The sequence below is a fragment of the Pseudophryne corroboree genome, chromosome 1 (genome assembly GCF_028390025.1).
Source record: "Pseudophryne corroboree isolate aPseCor3 chromosome 1, aPseCor3.hap2, whole genome shotgun sequence".
Lineage (NCBI taxonomy): Eukaryota > Metazoa > Chordata > Amphibia > Anura > Myobatrachidae > Pseudophryne > Pseudophryne corroboree.
In genome coordinates, this window is record NC_086444.1 from 1,152,845,912 (window position 1) to 1,152,866,878 (window position 20,967).

The window sequence follows — 20,967 nt, forward strand, 5'->3', positions numbered from 1 at the left end:
GTCCCTGTCCTTCACCATAGGATGTGCTTCCTATGGTGAAGGAGAGGGCCAGCAGCGCCTCCAGCAATGACACAGCGCTGCTGCAGCTCCCTCCTCCCCCCCCCCCCGTAAACGGTGCGCTCTCCCCTCCTCGGCGGCATGTAATGAGTCAGTTTGACTCATTACATGCCGCTCTGGCTTTGGGCCCCTGGACAGTGGCGGGCCCCATTGCAAGGCACTGCCTGCACTGGCGGTAGTTCCGCCACTGTCTGGTGCTATATGAAACGCTGAGCTGACCAGCCCTTCCAGCTTGCGCTTTAGCAAGCTAACTACAAAGTCCTGTTAACTGGAGCAGTTGTGACTGCTGTACTGGGTCCATACATTTCTTGCTGAAGCAAAGTACCCACAGTGGCTATTGCACCTTCATAGACTACAAATAGAATTAAACAGCGTTATGAATTGAAATGCACAGTAGGTGACTTTTAAAAATTCAATGGAAATTCTGAGCTGCAGGCTTAGTAATTTCATGCAAGAAAGAACCTTTAATCCTGACACCACCTTGATGTCTGGAGGGTTCCCATTCGCTTACATTCTTTTGCCAATGATGGTAGTTCCAGGGATGATGATGTGCATTCTGCAAGGATATAACATGATTGTGGATCTTGCATCCTAGCAAAGTGTGTGACAACTCTGATGCAGTGTAACTTGCTGTGCAGCTGTAATGGGGGCTTGTCCTAAAGATTTCCATGTAATTGTAAATCAGCTGGTGAGAATTCATGTTTTAGCATTTAAATCAATTTAAAGTAGCTGTAACGATACATCAAGTCTAAAATGTTGCCCTTCTAAATGTAAATATGCCCTCCTCACTGATTTAGTTGCAGGGTGCTAGAATGCTCACTAGGGGAATGTCTCCTCCTCAGGGGAAGAACCCAGATATTGTGTGGCCATACAGCGGGAGATATCTCCATCTATGGCCACGATCTGACAGACCCTTCATCTGACTATGCCCAGAATTAGTGATGGAACGCCTGATGGGGTCTTTATACATTGTAATATTCAATATACCCCACAGATTAGGTTATTTCCATATTGACACCTGTAGTTATTTAAACCCATTTTCAGGTTTTTCGCACTTAAGCCACGCATGTGACCAGCATTTAATTTTGTCTTCTGTTTCCAAAGAAGCGTTGTCCTTTAGGGACATAAGCGTGTTACTTGCTATTGCACCAGCCAGTGATGAAATTAGTAAAGTCTAAATATTATTCAACAAACCACAGCAGGTACTACAATTATGATATTACTGTAGGTTGATCTTGACATTGAAATATTTCTGATTTTTTCTTTTGTCCGAATCTGATATCGGTTTGTTCGGCCATTCACAGTGTAAGGTTGGATAGTTTTTCTCAGATGGTTTCTGGTGGCTGGAGTGTAATTACGTTGTTGGTAATCCGGCATCCTTTAGGTCTGTCTGTTTCCCCCACAGAGGCAGGGGAGTGCAGTAGTTACATCTGGTAACAAATCGATAGTAAGGGGGTGATTCAGTTGTTCTGGCAGTGCTACTTAGTGGGCAGCCACACAGAGAAATTCACTTGTTGCTCAGGTGTGAATTCTGCATGAGAACACCCTTCTGTACTCTGCCACCTGAAGTGGCGAGCAGACAGACTCCATTGCTTGGGCGCCAAACCAGCACTTTATACAGGTTTAGCCACCTGCTGTTTGGGCACTACAAGCATAATAATTTATGGGTGCCTGAAGCAATTCAATTGCTACATCAGGTGCCTATTCATTATCGTGGCACATAAAACAATTTCATTCCCCCCTAGATTCCAGTGGACCCCAGGATGCAGCATTGTCTAGCCATCCAGACCTTTTTGGCTTTAGTCAATAAATATTTAGGGATCGTTTCCCCCGGGGGCTGCCACTAGTGGGCACACAACGAAGCAATTCAATTGTTGGTCCGTTCGGGTACAAGTGCTGCATGAGAACACATTTCTGCTCACTGCCTCTGGAAGTGTCAAGCAGGAATGTGCAAAAAGTCCAAGGTTTGTGCACCATGACACAGACTGTGGGCTAATTGGGTGCAACAAGTGAGATAATTAATGGACGCCCATTAATTAGTGCCGTCCATGGAACTTTTGAATCTTCCCTCTTAATGTTTCTTGATGATCAAGATAAATTCTAGTGGAGAAATTCAAATGTATTTTGTGGCCTGCAGCCACTCGATGGCGCTCAACACAGCTATTCAAATGTGGCTCCGTTCGGCTGCTGGTGGCGTCTACATTTCAGCTCGCACCTGCTGGTGGTGGTGGTCTGAAATGTGTGAAAAGGGATCCATTTTGCTTGCCCCCCCCCCCCAATATGTTGTGAATATAGTAGAACTGGGATTCAATAATTACCAGTGCTGGCTGATTCAGTCAGCGGAGCTGCAATGAAAAGTCTACAATAATAGTCACCCTCAGAGGTCTAATGCGCTGAGAAACCCATTGATTATTATGCAGAATCAATAGGTTCTGGCACATAATGAAAAGTCAGTTTTATTGACTAGCTTCGGGCGTGAAACCTGGAGCTATTCCATGCGCACCAATCCCAGCTGTAGATTGGATTCTCCCCTTAGGTAGAATATTATAGAACAGACGTTCTGGAACTCCGTTCTAGGGACTCCAAACACGTCACATTTTCCCGGTCACCTAGCAGGAGCACAGGTGTAGCCATTACTCGCTAATACTTTTTATTTACTTATGTTTTTAAGATCCACTGGTAGGGATGATAATTTCACTTGTGTTTCTGTGGTAAGACCTGGAAGACATGACCTGTTTGCTGTCCATAGGACTGAGCTTTGAGAACCTGTGTTATAGAAGCATGAGTTATACGTGAAGTTGTTGAGCTGGGCATAAGGACAGCTACGTAGAAATCTGTGGAATAGGTTATGTAACTTACAATCTGATGTTGTGATGTCACTAGTACTGCTGTAATTGAATCTGTTTCTGAACTTATATTTATCGGTTCTCTTTGTGCGTTTTGAATGCTTATTTGTCTCTGGATGTCTAAACGTGTAGATTATAAATTACGCTCCAGACTGATGTTAATACTTGCTGTAAAGTGTTTCATACGTCTACTTGTGCTGGCCTCCTAGTAACCTGACACGTACAAAACGTTTTTGTTTTACAGATGAAGATGGCACTGACTGAAATCATCCAACTGGCCACGCTGGACTCTGACCCCTGGATTTTAATGGTAGCTGACATCTTAAAATCCTTCCCCGACACTGGCTCCTTAAACCTTGACCTCGAGGAGCAGAATCCTAATGTACAGGATATTTTGGGAGAGCTCAGAGAAAAAGGTGGGGTCACCTCAACATTATTTTCTGCTTTATGTTGTGACATCCGCCGTCCTTTCACCATCCTGTAACTTTCCTGTCTTTCACTAAACCAGTGGGTGAATGTGAGGCCTCCTCTATGCTGCCCTTGGAATGCCAGTACCTGAACAAGAACGCCCTCACCATGCTGGCAGGACCACTGACGCCCCCAGTCAAGCATTTCCAGCTGAAACGGAAGCCAAAAAGTGCCACGCTCAGAGCAGAACTTCTACAGAAATGTAAGTTTGTGCCACGGCCTCGGGAGAGGCAGGTGGAGATATGTCCACATATAAATATACTGCGGAAAATAGTGATTTGCAGGTGGCACTGTGTAGTTATAATATGGGTCGCTTATCTCGCATACTGTGCTTGTTGTGCTAACTGATTGGTAAAAGCACTGATCTTCACTAATATTGGGGCAGATGTATTAAGAGTGGAGAAGTGATAAAGTGGACCATGTGGTACAGGGGGAGCTGGTGGAGCCTGTTGGGTGTTTTTTATTTTTTTTCTCTACTTGTTTACTACAGTAATCCTAAAGAGGTACAACTGCATATCACACTTCATGAGACCAAGTGCTATTTGATCTAGTCGTTTGTAATACTTTTTTTATTTTATTTCCAAAGCCACAGAAACTGCCCAGCAGCTGAAGAAGACGGCTGGGGTGCCATTTCATGCGAAAGGAAGAGGTCTGGTCAAAAAAGTGGACACCACAAGTAAGATGATTTCCGTTTGGTTTTGGGCATGCAGCATATAGGACAGGGGTAGCCAACCCTGGTCCTCGAGGGCTACCAACAGTGCATGTTTTCCAGGTCTCCTCACAGAATCAGAAGTTAAGTGATTAGCTCCACCTGTGGATCTTTTAAAATGTCAGTGAGTAATGACTGCACCTGTGCACCTGCTGGGTGAGCTGGAAAACGTGAACTGTTGGTAGCTCTCGAGGACCAGGGTTGGCTACCACTGATAGGAGATGCCGATGGGACCTAGTATTTGCTTAGTCCAGATTGGCTGGAAACTGCATCCTGTTGTATGTCCATCCTGTTCTGTGAAATAGACTATTTGGAGCTATAGGCACTAATTATATTGCTCTTAATTAGACACACATGGCCTGACATTAGGTGAAGCTAAGAAAAATACATATCTGCCAGTATTATTTATGAACCTATGGCAATGCTATGTATATGTCGGGGATCTGCAGGCTAAGAATATAAGTTGACTTAATGTTTGCAGTGGATCATGTGGGAAGCTGAAACTATAGCTGAAGAGAGAACACACCAGTCTTCTGGTTGCTGTGATACATGTTACTCGTATACATGTACACATGCTCCTGTCTGAACGTGATTACTCACATACTTAGGGGGCGACATGAGATCAGAGGGCGATATTCATTTGTTTTGTTTTAACGTGCTGATCACACCCAGACAGACCGGGATTAGCTGCATAAAATGGCTAAACCTGACCAGTGTCGGGTGCAACGTGGCAAGTGCTGTTTGGGTGCCCAAACGTGTCACTTTTCACACATTGTAGCTCGCCACCTCAGGGGACTGCGAGCTAAAATGTCTAATCATGCCCAAACGGAGCAACAATTAAATTGCTCTGTTGGGCGCCATCTAGTGGCGGCAGCGGTGAAAGCAATTGAATCCCCCTTCTTAGAGTCCTATATTAGGACCCAAAAATCATGGCGGCTCTCTTGAGCGATGGAGTCATCCCTTACTTTGGTGATCTGTTAATCAAGGTGGAACACTCTACGCTTCCATGGGTGACACATTTGATGGGTCTATTCATGTAGCGGTGAAAACGAGCATCTCCCTTCTATTTTATAGAATGTACTTGATAAAGGCTTCCTTCAAAGCTGATTAGTTGCCATGGGTAGATTCTCCACTGGTCCTTTTCGCCACTCTTTTTCACTGCTTCATGAATAGACCCCTAAAGGCCAGTACTGACTGGAGAGGTGTGCTGAGCGATCTTAATACAGACCACTCGGCACACATCTCACCCATCTCACCCCCCCCCCCCCCCCCCCTGGTGACATACACACGGACAGATCAGTGTTTAAAATCTAAGCAATCAAGTCAGATTGCTTAGATTTTAAACACTGATCTGTCCATGTGTACCCCCCTTTAGTCTCCATTCTCACTGGTGACTTATCAATTTCTAAAAATCCAGACATGGAGAAATAGAGTTGTACAGAACTGCTTATCTGTAAAGTACTAACATGTCCTAATCTGCTAAAATGGCTTGTTTATTAGCCACAACTAGAATTATGGGTAACTTGAAAAAGGTTTGACCTTTTACTGTTCAGTTTCCGCCAGAATTGCTGGCGTTATTGGACAAAGTAAGCCTATATATTTTTTCTATAGCTCCAACGTATTAAGCAGCACCTTACAGAGCATGTTCTTCATATCGGTCCCTGCCCAAGTGGAGCCTGCACTCTTGATTCTCTCTGACGTACACGAACATTAACTAGTGTGTTTTTGGGGAGTCCAGATGAAAAGGAGAAACCCATGTGACCATAGGGAAAACATACAAATTCTGTACTGATAGTACCCTGGCCAGAATAGAATTACTGTTCCCCACCCAGCCATTGTGAAGATCCTAAACCGCAACACTGATTCCAAACTTCCTCCTACTGTGCAGATTAGTATGTAACATTTTGGAGGAGAAGCCTGCATTGTGTTGGTCTTTGGGAATGTTTACATTGTAAAACAAATGAAGGTGCGATCAGGCTTTGGTATGTGAAATAGCTCTGTACTCCCTTCCATGTAGCTAAGTGTGATGTAGGCTTTGTATACATCCTTTTACCTGATCACGTCATCCAGGCACATAATGGAATTCACACTTAAAGGGATGGATGATCTGTATTTGTAGCTCTATATCTATAACCCACGTCTAAAGGGTGGTACACACAGAGAGATCAGTGTTTAAAATCTAAGCAATCTAACTAGATTGCTTAGATTCTAAGCACGGATCTGTCGTGTGTATGCGCGATAGCGATGTGCTGTCCCGCGCATCGCTATCGCCGGTGCTAGATTGAGCCTGCATGCAGGCTCAATCTAGCGGGTCGCTCACTTCAGCGCTTTGTGAAGTGAGCGTTCCCCCTCGCTCAGCACACCACGCTGTGCTGAGTGGTCTGTGTTAAGATCGCTCAGCACACATCTCTCCCTTCAGTACTGGCCTTAAGAAGACACTGTAATGTAACCACTTTTATCTTTTCTACTTTCTCCATTACAGCTCCTCTGAAAGGTATTCCAAAGCAGGCGCCCTTTAGGAGCCCTACAACCCCGAGTGTATTTAGTCCAACTACCAACAGAACTCCGCCTATTGCGCCCTCCAGGACACCCCTCGGCAGGGAGAGAGGAGTGAAGGTAGGCGATTGTCGCTATTTGTCTGGCATACAGCTAATGAGCTGTGGGCAGGCTGGTCCTATACAAATAAACAGTACAAAGCTTAAGGTGTGGACACGGAGCGATATGGCTCAGCGATTTTGGACTATATAGTCAAAATCGCTTTGAAAGTTAGTGCATATAGCTCCGTGTGTATGCACCATTACTGTGCTTATGTGTAAATATTTTGTTTGCAGTACTTGCAAATATCGGATTTGAACATGATGGGAGCTGGGAGAGAAGCAAAGAGAAGAAGGAAGACTGTCGGTGAGTCCGGCTTATTTGTTGTGTGTTTATTTTTCCCTTCAATTCACCTGAATAACTTGTGTAACTTCATTTTTCAGTATCCACTTTTAGGCCAGTTCTATAAAACGTGAATATTTAATGGACTGATATAAAATAAAATAAAGAAAAAAATAAAATCTAATACATAAACACTGAGGACAGATGGAAGTAAAAAAAAAAAGAAAGAAAAAGGAACGGTGCCTGGACAAACCATGCTGCACTGCAGGTGGGGGAGATGTAATGTGCGGAGTTAGATTTGAGAGGGGTGTATGTAAACTCCAATATAAATTGCAATGTAAAGATAAAGCTGTCCAGCATCTGTGGGCTACATGCAAAAGCAGCCAGGATTTACCCTGCATGCAGATACCCGTGTTTGAACCTCTTGCATTGTTACATGGTTTGTCCCCAACTCAGAATAAGCTCCAGTGTGTGTGTGTGTGTGTGTGTGTGTGTGTGTGTGTGTGTGTTTTTTTAATCTTTGCATTTGTGTCTTGTATGTGGCTATTGGGTGGTACAGGTCTAACAATATTATAGGTGCTCGCTAGTTTCTGTGCATTGCTAGTTCTTCTGTATTTTTATTGCTCATTTCTCTGACGTCCTAGTGGATGCTGGGAACTCAGTAAGGACCATGGGAAATAGACGGGCTCCGCAGGAGACTGGGCACTCTAAGAAAGAATTAGGACTACTGGTGTGCACTGGCTCCTCCCTCTATGCCCCTCCTCCAGACCTCAGTTAGAATCTGTGCCCGGCTCGAGCTGGTTGCACACTAGGGGCTCTCCTGAGCTCTTAGTAAAGAAAGTATTTGTTAGGTTTTTTTATTTTCAGTGAGATCTGCTGGCAACAGACTCACTGCTACGAGGGACTTAGGGGAGAGAAGCGAACCTACCTGCTCGCAGCTAGCTTGGGCTTCTAGGCTACTGGACACCATTAGCTCCAGAGGGATCGAACACAGGCCCAGCCTCGGTCGTCCGGAGCCGCGCCGCCGTTCCCCTTGCAGAGCCAGAAGACTGAAGATTCCGAGGAGAAAATCGGCGGCTGAAGACTCAGGTCTTCATCAAGGTAGCGCACAGCACTGCAGCTGTGCGCCATTGCTCCCCATGCACACCACATACTCCGGTCACTGATGGGTGTAGGGCGCTGGGGGGGGGGGGGGGGCGCCCTGGGGGGGGGGGGCGCCCTGGGCTGCAATTAGATTACCTTAAAAATGGCAAAAAACACATAATATAGCCTAATAAACTATATATGTGTAAAAATCCCCTGCCATAATAATAAAAGAGCGGGAGAAGTCCGCCGTGAAAGGGGCAGGGCTATCTCCCTCAGCACACTGGCGCCATTTTCTCTTCACAGTTCCGCTGGAAGACAGCTCCCCAGGCTCTCCCCTGCAGTTTCCAGGCTCAATAGGGTAAAAAAGAGAGGGGGGGGGCACTAAATTTAGGCGCAATACTGTGTATTATAGCTGCTATAGGGAAAATCACTTTGTGTAGTGTAAATCCCTGTGTTATATAGCGCTGTGGTGTGTGCTGGCATACTCTCTCTCGGTCTCCCCAAAGGACTTGGTGGGGTCCTGTCCTCAGTCAGAGCATTCCCTGTGTCTGTGCGGTGTGTCGGTACGGCTGTGTCGACATGTTTGATGAGGAGGCTTATGTGGAGTCGGAGCAGGTGCCAATAAATGTGATGTCACCCCCTGCGGGGTCGACACCAGAGTGGATGGATATGTGGAAGGTATTAACTGACAGTGTCAACTCCTTACATAAAAGGTTTGATGACATAACAGCTGTGGGATAGCCGGCTTCTCAGCCAGTGCCTGCCCAGGCGTCTCAAAGGCCACCAGGGGCTCAAAAACGTCCGCTACCTCAGATGGCAGACACAGATGTCGACACGGAGTCTGACTCCAGTGTCGGCGACGACGAGACTAATGTACATTCCACTAAGGCTATCTGTTGCATGATTACGGCAATGAAAAATGTGTTGCACATTTCTGACATTAACCCAGGTACCACAAAAAAGGGTATTATGTTTGGGGAGAAAAAGAAACCAGTGGTTTTTCCCCCTTCAGATGAGTTAAATGAAGTGTGTGAAGAAGCGTGGGCATCCCCCTGATAAAAAATTGGTGATTTCTAAAAAGTTACTAATGGTGTACCCCTTCCCGCCAGAGGACAGGGTACGTTGGGAGACATCCCCGAGGGTGGATAAAGCGCTCACACGCTTGTCAAAAAAGGTGGCACTACCGTCTCAGGATACGGCCGCCTTAAAGGAGCCTGCGGATAGAAAGCAGGAGGCTATCCTGAAGTCTGTATATACACACTCGGGTACTATACTGAGACCTGCTATTGCTTCAGCATGGATGTGCAGTGCGGCAGCAGCGTGGTCTGATTCCCTGTCTGATAATATTGATTCCCTTGACAGGGACACTATATTGCTAACCATAGAGCATATTAAAGACGTAGTCTTATACATGAGGGATATTTGCCGGCTGGCATCTAGAATAAATGCAATGTCCATTTCTGCCAGGAGAGTATTATGGACTCTGCAGTGGACAGGTGATGCGGATTCTAAAAGGCACATGGAGGTTTTGCCTTACAAGGGTGAGGAATTGTTTGGGGATGGTCTCTCGGACCTCGTTTCCACAGCGACAGCTGGGAAGTCGACATTTTTACCCCAGGTTCCCTCACAGCCAAAGAAAGCACCGTATTATCCGGTACAGTCCTTTCGGCCCAGAAAGGCAAGCGGGTTAAAGGCGCGTCCTTTCTGCCCAGAGGCAGGGGTAGAGGGAAAAAGCTGCACCATACAGCCAGTTCCCAAGAACAGAAATCCTCCCCTGCTTCCACTAAATCCACCGCATGACGCTGGGGCTCCACTGGTGGAGCCAGGTGCGGTGGGGGCCCGTCTCCGGAACTTCAGCGACCGGTGGGTTCGCTCACAGGTGGATCCCTGGGTTGTACAAGTGGTATCTCAGGGATACAAGCTGGAATTCGAGACGTCTCCCCCTCGCCGTTACCTCAAATCAGCCTTGCCAGCTACTCCCCCGGACAGTTCCCCTCCTTCAACAGGGACGGGGTTACTATTCCACGATGTTTGTGGTACCGAAACCAGACGGTTCGGTGAGACCCATTCTAAATTTAAAATCCTTGAACACTTATATAAGAAGGTTCAAGTTCAAAATGGAATCGCTCAGGGCGGTTATTGCAAGCCTGGAAAAAGGGGATTACATGGTATCACTGGACATCAAGGATGCGTACCTGCATGTCCCCATTTACCCACCTCACCAGGTGTACCTCCGTTTTGTGGTACAAGACTGCCATTACCAATTCCAGACGTTGCCGTTTGGTCTGTCCATGGCACCGAGGGTATTTACCAAGGTAATGGCCGAAATGATGATACTCCTTCGAAAGAAGGGAGTTATAATTATCCCATACTTGGACGATCTCCTTATAAAGGCGAGGTCCAGGGAGCAGTTGTTGGTCGGAGTAGCGCTATCTCAGGAAGTGCTACAACAGCACGGCTGGATTCTGAAATTCCAAAGTCGCAGCTGGTTCCTACGACGCGTCTGCTGTTCCTGGGTATGATTCTGGACACAGAACAGAAGAAGGTGTTTCTCCCGGAGGAGAAGGCCAAGGAGTTGTCATCTCTGGTCAGAGACCTCCTGAAACCAAAACAGGTGTCGGTGCATCACTGCACGCGAGTCCTGGGAAAGATGGTAGCTTCTTACGAAGCAATTCCATTCGGCAGGTTCCATGCAAGGATCTTTCAGTGGGATCTGTTAGACAGATGCATCGGCTTATTACCCTGTCCCCGAGGGCCAGGGTGTCTCTGCTGTGGTGGCTGCAGAGTGCTCATCTTCTAGAGGGCCGCAGATTCGGCATACAGGACTGGGTCCTGGTGACCACGGATGCAAGCCTCCGAGGTTGGGGGGGCAGTCACGCAGGGAAGAAACTTCCAAGGACAATGGTCGAGTCAGGAGGCTTCCCTACACATAAATATTCTGGAACTAAGGGACATTTACAATGCCCTAAGTCAGGCAAGACCCCTGCTTCAAAACCAGCCGGTGCTGATTCAGTCAGACAACATCACGGCGGTCGCCCATGTAAACCGACAGGGCGGCACAAGAAGCAGGATGGCAGAAGCCACAAGGATTCTCAGATGGGCGGAAAATCACGTGATAGCACTGTCAGCAGTGTTCATTCCGGGAGTGGACAACTGGGAAGCAGACTTCCTCAGCAGGCACGACCTCCACCCGGGAGAGTGGGGACTTCATCCAGAAGTCTTACAACTGATTGTAAACCGTTGGGAAAGGCCACAGGTGGACATGATGGCGTCCCGCCTAAACAAAAAGCTAAAAAGATATTGCACCAGGTCAAGGGACCCTCAGGCGATAGCTGTGGACGCTCTAGTGACACTGTGGGTGTACCAGTCGGTTTATGTGTTCCCTCCTCTTCCTCTCATACCAAAGGTGCTGAGGATAATAAGAAAGAGAGGAGTAAGAACTATACTCATCGTTCCGGATTGGCCAAGAAGGACTTGGTACCCGGAACTACAAGAAATGATCTCAGAGGACCCTTGGCCTCTGCCTCTCAGACTGGACCTGCTGCAGGAGGGGCCCTGTCTGTTCCAAGACTTACCGCGGCTGCGTTTGACGGCATGGTTGTTGAACGCCGGATCCTGATGGAAAAGGGCATTCCGGTTGAAGTCATTCCTACGCTGATAAAGGCTAGGAAAGAGGTGACCGCAAAGCATTATCACCGCATATGGTGAAAATATGTTGCTTGGTGTGAGGCTATGAAGGCCCCCACAGAAGAATTTCAGCTGGGTCGATTTCTGCACTTCCTACAGTCAGGAGTGACTATGGGCCTAAAATTGGGATCCATTAAAGTCCAGATTTCGGCCCTGTCTATTTTCTATCAAAAAGAACTGGCTTCACTGCCTGAAATTCAGACGTTTGTTAAGGGAGTGCTGCATATTCAGCCCCCTTTTGTGCCCCCAGTGGCACCTTGGGATCTCAACGTTGTGTTGGATTTCCTAAAATCACATTGGTTTGAGCCACTTCAGACCGTGGAGTTGAAATATCTCGCGTGGAAAGTGGTCATGCTTTTGGCCTTGGCTTCGGCTAGGCGTGTGTCAGAATTGGCGGCTTTGTCTTGTAAAAGCCCCTATCTGATCTTCCATATGGATAGAGCAGAATTGAGGACTCGTCCCCAATTTCTCCCTAAGGTGGTATCCGCGTTTCATTCGAACCAACCTATTGTGGTGCCTGCGGCTACTAGGGACTTGGAAGATTCCAAGTTGCTGGACGTAGTCCGGGCCCTGAAAATTTATGTTTCCAGGACGGCTAGAGTCAGAAAGACTGACTCGCTGTTTATCCTGCATGCACCCAACAAGTTGGGTGCTCCTGCTTCTAAGCAGACTATTGCTCGCTGGATCTGCTCCACGATTCAACTTGCACATTCTGTGGCTGGACTGCCGCATCCTAAATCAGTCAAAGCCCATTCCACAAGGAAGGTGGGCTCTTCTTGGGCGGCTGCCCGAGGGGTCTCGGCTTATCAACTTTGCCGAGCTGCTACCTGGTCGGGATCAAACACGTTTGCAAAATTCTACAAGTTTGATACCCTGGCTGAGGAGGACCTTGAGTTTGCTCATTCGGTGCTGCAGAGTCATCCGCACTCTCCCGCCCGTTTGGGAGCTTTGGTATAATCCCCATGGTCCTTACGGAGTTCCCAGCATCCACTAGGATGTCAGAGAAAATAAGAATTTACTCACCGGTAATTCTATTTCTCGTAGTCCGTAGTGGATGCTGGGCGCCCATCCCAAGTGCGGATTGTCTGCAATACTTGTATATAGTTATTGTCTAACTAAAGGGTTATTGTTATGAGCCATCTGTTCGTGAGGCTCAGTTGTTGTTCATACTGTTAACTGGGTATAGTATCACGAGTTGTACGGTGTGGCTGGTATGAGTCTTACCCGGGATTCCAAATCCTTTCCTTGTGTCAGCTCTTCCGGGCACAGTTTCCCTAACTGAGGTCTGGAGGAGGAGCCAGTGCACACCAGTAGTCCTAATTCTTTCTTAGAGTGCCCAGTCTCCTGCGGAGCCCGTCTATTCCCCATGGTCCTTACGGAGTTGCCAGCATCCACTACGGACTACGAGAAATAGAATTACCGGTGAGTAAATTCTTATTTTCACTATAACTCCATTTCAGATTTAAGGGTTTAAATGGGGAGATGTACTAAGCCTTGGAGAGAGATAAAGTACCAGCCAGTCAGCTCCTAAATTCCACGTTACAGGCGGTGTTTGAAAAATTACTGTTAGGGGCTGATCTGTTGGCAGTTTACCTCTCTCCAAGACTTGGTACATTTGCCCCTATGGGCGATATTGTATTGTGGCACGCACCGGCAGCCACTAGATGGTGCCCAATGGTGCAATTACAGGACGGCAGCCAATGCTCCCAAATGTATTTCAGCTCGCCCCCCCTGGGGGGACAAGCTGAAATGCGCGAAAACTGAAAGGCACTTTTTGCGATAGCGCCCAGCACTTTGGTCGGGTTTAGATGCTTTATGCGGCTAAACCTGACCTCTCGGTGCAATCAGCGTGAAAATCCCCCACAATTGAATAGCACCCCGCAATATACCGTCACTTTAGACAGGAGGTCGGGTGCGCAAAACAGTTTCCCTATGTGTCTCGCATGTGAGTTAAGCTCAGAGTAAATAGGTCTGCTCACTGATCTGATGAGTCATATGGACCCATGGACAGAAAGGTATCCGTTCAGATGGTCGACCATGTTATGGTCGACAGTCATTAGGTCGACAACTATTGGTCGACATTGACATGGTCGACACATGAAAAGGTCAACATGAGTTTTTGTACTTTTTTTTTTATTTTTCTTTTGGGGAACTTTTCCATACTTTAAGATCCACGTGGACTACGATTGGAACGGTAATCTGTGCCGAGCGAAGCGGTAGCGGAGCGAAGGCACCATGCGAGGGGACGCGGTGCACTAATTGGGGTTCCCAGTCACTTTACACACAAAACGACACCAAAAAAAGTTAAACTCATGTCGACCTTTTCATGTGTCGACCATGTGTCCATGTCGACCATGTCAATGTCGACCAATAGTGGTCGACCTAATGACCGTCGACCATAACATGGTTGACCATTCAAACCGGAACCAGACAGAAAGCACAGCATTCGTGCTCTACTACATATAATCATCATGCAGAGGGTACAAACGCTGTTTTTTCAGAGATCCATCCCTATGACCTGAGACATTCTTACATGGTTTGCAGTGGTTTGGCGATACAACCAGCCAGACGAGACATGCACAGACTGGTTTAATTTACATCCTTCGCAAAATGGATGTGTAAACCTGTATCACATGCATTTCTGTGGACTAGACACTACTAAGAAAGTAAAACTGAGGATATTGTCCATCCATTGGGGGACATGGGAACTATGGGGTATAGAGGTTTGGGCAGATTAACAGACTCCCACTGAAGTCTTAAGCTCTGCCTCCTCTATATTCCTTAGGGGGGAGCCGGTTTATGATGTCAAGCTCCAGAGGAATAGACCGTTTGGTGGGCTATGCATTTTTGTATACAAAGTCATTGTTTCAAGCAAAGGTAGTATCTACATTCCATTTAAATCCGGTAATAGCTACACTTAAAATAAGTTTAGAATGAACTTCCAAGGTAGAAGATCCTCTCTCATTTTAGACGTTGTCAAGGCTGTTAAATTTATATATTTAGCACTGCTAGTTCTCACAAGATCGGTGAGTATATCCTTGTCCTAGAAGATGCCTAAATGAAATTAACTAGATGGGTTGTGGTTGGCAGGTAGTCCACAGCGTATTTCAAGGGTGGTCTGGGAGCTAGAGTCCTCCTGCATCCACTGTTTTACACTGGCTGTATAAAATGGCTGCTTGAAACCGAAAATTTCTCTTTTTTTAAACCTTATTTTCTGCAGCGGGGTACACTGGTATTCCACAGGGAATAACACTGGTGTAGAGTTGGATCTTGATCCGAGGCACCAACATGCTAAAGCTTTGTCTGTTCCCAGAATGCATTGCACCGCCTCCTCTATGACACCGCCTCCAGGCACTGGTGCTCAGTTTGTAAGTTGATGCCTGCAGTGCAGGCAGCGAACAGGTGAGGCTGCGCTAGGCAGCCCTGAAAAGAGCTTTTTAAGAAGACTTCAAGGACCGCAGCACTATTTAGGTCGGTCTGACATTCTGTGCTGCGGCTCCATCACCTCCCCCAGCAGCGCTGCATACTCCCACGCCCTGGTTCCCGGGTACTTGCAGAGAGGCGTACCGGACTTCAGGCACACACCGCTGACGCTCTCCTGGATCGCGTGGCTGCGCATCAGTGAGGAGGTAAGAGGGTCCCCCAGGTGGGACCCGCCAGTAAATTGTGATCCGGTCGGGCGTGGACCCTGTACTGCACAGGGACCCCACTATATCCACCAGGGCAAGGGAGCACAGGTCTGATCTACTAAAATCTGTTTGTTATAGGCTCCACAGTACCTGGTGGTGAGGTCCAGCATAGGGGCAAAGGTGCTGACCTGTCGCCCCTCCCCCAGCTCCAGGCGCAATCTACTGCTGGTGTTCCCGCCCTGGAGCTGCATTTCACTCTCCCTCACTCCCTGACTGAGATTTTGGCGCCATCTTCACTTCTAGCTGGGCTGAACTCCGGGACTGCAGGGCTCTGTCTCCTCTGTAAAGCCGCCTGCCTCATCAGCGCTGTGCTTTTACAAACACTTACGTATTCTGCATGTCATTTTAGACTGTGTTAGTTAAGAACAAGTGTACTGCTATCTGAATATTTGGTACAAGTATTCTGTGATATACATCCAGTATCTACTGTGCATTGTTATATCTATACTCATACATGGTAATATGCAAATTGTGATCCGAGGCACCAACAGGCTAAAGCTTTTAGACTGTCCCAGGATGCACTGCGGGGCCTCATCTGTATCACCCCGCCTCCAGGCACTGGAGCACAGTTTTAAAGTTGGTGCCTGCATCAGGCAGGTCACTAAACAGGGGAGCTGCGCTGCAACTCTGAAGAAAAACGAGTTTTATGGTAAGAACTTACCCTTGTTAAAACGCTTTCTGCGATGTACACTTGGCTCCACAAGTCTGGACAATGGGGGTGTAGAGTAGGATCTTGATCCGAGGCACCAACAGGCTCAAAGCTTTGACTGTTCCCCGAATGCACAGCGCCGCCTCCTATATCACCCCGCCTCCCAGCACAGGAGCTCAGTTTAGTTAACCAGCCCAATGCAGTAGCAGGAAAAGAGACGACAATGGTTAGTAGCCATATACACCACACTCTCACGACAAGAGAAGTGTCAGCGGCTAATGCCAGATCAACCCAAAGAAGCTAAGTGCGTCAGGGTGGGCGCCTTGTGGAGCCCAGTGTACCTCACAGAAAGCGTTTTAACAAGGGTAAGTTTTTACCATAAAACTCATTTTCTGCTGCGGGGTACACTGGGCTCCACAAATCTGGACAATGGGGATGTCCTAAAGCAGTTCCTTATGGGAGGGGACGCACTGTAGCGGGCACAAGAACCCGGCGTCCAAATTAAGCATCCTGGGAAGCGGCAGTATCGAAGGCGTGGAACCTTATGAACGTGTTCCCAGAGGACCACGTAGCCGCCTTGCACAATTGTTCAAGGGTCGCACCACGTTGGGCCGCCCAAGAAGGTCCAACAGACCAAGTAGAATGGGCCGTAATATGAACAGGAGCTGACAGACCAGCCTTCACATAAGCATGTGCAATCACCATTCTAATCCACCTGGCCAGGGTCTGCCTGTGAGCAGGTCAGCGACGTGTTTGAAATCCAAACAAAACAAAGAGAGAATCAGACTTTCGAATAGAAGGAGTTCTCTTCACATAGATACGGAGAGCCCGTACAACATCCAAAGACCTCTCTTTGGGAGACAAATCAGGAGAGACAAAAGCTGGAACCACAATCTCCTGATTAAGGTGAAACGAAGAAACCAACTTAGGTAAATATCCGGGACGAGTCCTAAGAACCGCCCGGTCACGGTGAAAAATCAGATATGGGGAACTACAAGACAAGGCACCCAAATCTGACACTCTTCTAGCATAGGCAATAGCCAGCAAGAACACCACCTTAAGGGAAAGCCACTTAAGGTCAACTGAACCAAGAGGTTCAAATGGAGGCTCCTTAAACGCCTCCAAAACCACCGACAAGTCCAAAGGAGCCACAGGCGGGACATAGGGAGGTTGGATACGCAACACACCCTGAGTGAAAGTATGAACATCAGGTAAAGTCGCAATTTTTCTCTGAAACCACACCGACAAGGCAGCAATATGAACCTTGAGGGAGGCCAGACGCAGGCCTAAATCTAGGCCCTGCTGTAGAAAAGCCAAAAATTTGGCTGTACTAAACTTGGAAACGTCATAATGGTTAGATGCGCACCAAACAAAGTAGGAATGCCAGACCAGATGGTAAATCCGAGCAGAGGCCGGTTTCCGGGCCCGCAACATAGTTCTAATGACCTCTTCAGAAAAACCCTTAGCTCTTAAGACGGAAGCTTCAAGAGCCACGCCGTCAAAGACAGCCGGGCTAGGTCCTGGTAGACACATGGGCCCTGAACGAGGAGGTCTGGGCATTGTGGAAGTAGAAGTGGACGCTCTGACGATAGGCCTTGCAGGTCTGAGAACCAGTGCCGTCTGGGCCACGCCGGAGCTATGAGAAGCAGATTTCCTTTTTCTTGCTTGAACTTCCGAATTACCCTGGGCAGGAGTGACACCGGAGGGAACACGTACGGCAGCCGAAACCTCCACCGCACTGCCAGCGCATCCACGAATGCTGCTTGAGGATCCCTTGTCCTTGCTCCGAAGACCGGAACCTTGTGATTGTGTCGAGACGCCATCGGATCCACATCTGGAAGACCCCACCTTTCCACTAGGAGTTGAAACACTTCTGGATGGAGGCTCCACTCGCCGGCATGCACGTCCTGACGACTGAGAGTCTGCTTCCCAATTCAGGACTCCCGGAATGAATATTGCCGGTAGATGGCATTCTGCCCAACGTAGAATCCGTGAGGCTTCCTTCATTGCCAAACTGCTTCGAGTGCCGCCTTGATGATTTATGCAAGCCACTGTGGTGGCGTTGTCCGACTGTACTTGAACAGGACAGTTCTGAATCAAATGCTGGGCTAGGTTCAACGCATTGAAGACCGCCCGCAATTCCAGAATGTTGATCGAGAGGAGAGATTCCGCCTTGGTCCACCGACCCTGCAAGGAGTGCTGCTCCAGCACCGCGCCCCAACCTCTTAGACTGGCATCTGTCGTCAACAGGACCCAGTTGGATATCCAGAAGGGACGGCCTCTGCACAATTGTCGGTCCTGGAGCCACCAGAGCAGCGACAGACGGACCTCCGGAGTCAGAGATAATTTGAGACCTGATCCGGTGAGGCAGGCCGTCCCACTTGTTTAGAATCTGCTTCTAGAGGGGGCGAGAAAGGAATTGAGCATACTCCACCATGTCGAATGCTGATACCATGAGGCCCAGCACCTGCATTGCCGAATGTATCGACACTTGCGGACGAGAAAGGAAGCAACGAATCCTGTCCTGAAGTTTCAGGACTTTCTCCTGAGACAAGAACAACCTCTGGTTGTGAGTGTCCAACAGCGCTCCCAGATGCACCATGCTCCGAGCAGGGACCAGGGAGGATTTCTTCCAGTTGATGAGCCACCCGTGGGCTTGTAGAAACCGGACCGTCATATCCAGATGACGCAGGAGAAGATCTGGGGAATTTGCCAGGATTAACAAGTCGTCCAGATACGGCAGTATCCTGACCCCTTGACGGCGGAGTACCACCGTCATCACCGCCATAACTTTGGTGAAGACTCGCGGAGCCGTTGTTAAACCAAAAGGTAACGCCCGAAACTGGTAATGGAGGTTGCCAATAGCGAACCTCAGGTATTGTTGATGCGACACTGCTATAGGAATATGCAGGTAATAATCCTGTATGTCCAGGGAGACCATGTAGTTCCAAGGCCAGAACTATAGAGCGAAGGGTTTCCATACGGAACTTGGAAACCTTCACAAACTTGTTCAGTGCCTTGAGGTTGAGAATGGGCCGGGAGGATCTGCAGAATTAACTTAATAGCCTCCAAAAGATCAGGAACATCCACATGTGAACTACCCTCCCCATCAGCCGTATCTGAGTCAGAACCTGTGGGGTCAGTGTATGTGCTGTCTTCATCAGACGAGATGTCAGTGACAGCAGTGAATTGTGAGGAAACGAGCGCTCGCTTAGAGGACCTCTCGATGGTCAGACTTTTTAGTAGTCTGGGACTGGTTCAACAATTGAGCAGGTAAATCGTCCGCCCACGGCGGGTTAGCTGCAGGGACCACATACGGTTGTACCGGCATTGGGGATCCCATAGGGGGTGTTAGTTTATGAACTAGCGTATGCAGAAGCGTGGAAAAAGCGGCCCACGGAGGGTCAGTATGTGCCTCCGTTGCCACAGTCCCACAGGCTGTGGGTTCTGGTTCTGGGGGCTCCTTACCCCCCGTAAGGAGCCCCCAGAACCAGAACCCACAGCCTGTGGCTTCAGCAACACCAGCAGTGTGTTCCGCCCCAGAACCATTACCCTCAGAAGCAGACATGATATAACTTGCAGTATGAGGTAACACAGTACAATTATTAGCAGCACTATATCCCTAAACCCAAACCCCTGCGTAGTGTAGTCAGCACCAGCAGAGATAAAGGAGAGATATGGTGACCAAATCACAGAGAAAAATACGTAATACAGTATATCTTTGTGAAAATCCTATATTAAATAACACCTGACTCACCAAGCCCCCTCAGGTTATAGAATATAGGGATAGCAAGTTAAGTGAAAGACACGAGATGGCCACCACTCCGCTATCAATGCACACACAAATAGTTTGTACAATGCAGAGGTTATTACAGACAATAATACTGCACTGGACTAGCTTACACAGCTATATAGTCAATAGATATAACACTACACAGTAAGAAACTGGACGTATATCACAGGGTAATTGTACCTATAAACCCCTGACTAAATGCACTCTTTCTCTGACATCCTAGTGGATGCTGGGTACTCCGTAAGGACCATGGGGAATAGACTGGCTCCGCAGGAGACTGGGCACTCCTTTAAAGAAAAGATTAGGTACTACATCTGGTGTGCACTGGCTCCTCCCTCTATGCCCCTCCTCCCAGACCTCAGTTAGAATCTGTGCCCGGCCTGAGCTGGATGCACTTAGTGGGCTCTCCTGAGTTCACTATAAAGAAAAGTATTTGTTAGGTTTTTTATTTTCAGTGAGATCTGCTGGCAACAGACTCACTGCTACGTGGGACTAAGGGGAGAGAAGCGAACCTACCTGCTTGCAGCTAGCTTGGGCTTCTTAGGCTACTGGACACCATTAGCTCCAGAGGGATCGAACACAGGCCCAGTCCTCGGTCGTCGAGCCAGAAGAACCGAAGAAAAGTTTAAAATCGGCGGCTGAAGACTCCGGTCTTCATTAAGGTAGCGCACAGCACTGCAGCTGTGCGCCATTGCTCCCTCTGCACACCACACACTCCGGTCACTGATGGGTGCAGGGCGCTGGGGGGGGGCACCCTGGGCAGCGATTAGAGTACCTTCCATGGCTAAATAGCACATAATACAGCTAATAAACTGTACATGTGCATAATCCCCCGCCATAAAGCATATAAAAAAGCGGGAGAAGTCCGCCGAGAAAGGGGCGGGGCTATCTTCCTCAGCACACGGGCGCCATTTTCTCTTCACAGCTCCGCTGGAAGGCAGCTCCCAAGGCTCTCCCCTGCAGTTTCCAGGCTTCAAGGGTAAAAAAGAGGGGGGGCACTAAATTTAGGCGCAAACTGTGTATAATAAGCTGCTATAGGGAAAAATCACTCACTTTAGTGTAAATCCCTGGTTATATAGCGCTGTGGTGTGTGCTGGCATACTCTC

The 20,967-nt window shown here is 48.0% G+C and overlaps 1 protein-coding gene across 2 annotated transcripts in view; it reads left to right on the top strand.

Moving 5' to 3' along the window:
• Nucleotides 1-20,967, top strand: part of NELFA (negative elongation factor complex member A) — a 56,510-nt gene that overhangs the window by 4,977 nt on the left and 30,566 nt on the right. For both annotated transcript variants that reach the window (XM_063924779.1, XM_063924777.1), the window contains exons 2-6: nucleotides 3,148-3,319; nucleotides 3,412-3,573; nucleotides 3,958-4,047; nucleotides 6,563-6,696; nucleotides 6,912-6,981. In XM_063924779.1, the coding sequence (XP_063780849.1) occupies nucleotides 3,148-3,319; nucleotides 3,412-3,573; nucleotides 3,958-4,047; nucleotides 6,563-6,696; nucleotides 6,912-6,981 (628 nt within the window). The remainder of the gene's footprint in view (nucleotides 1-3,147; nucleotides 3,320-3,411; nucleotides 3,574-3,957; nucleotides 4,048-6,562; nucleotides 6,697-6,911; nucleotides 6,982-20,967) is intronic.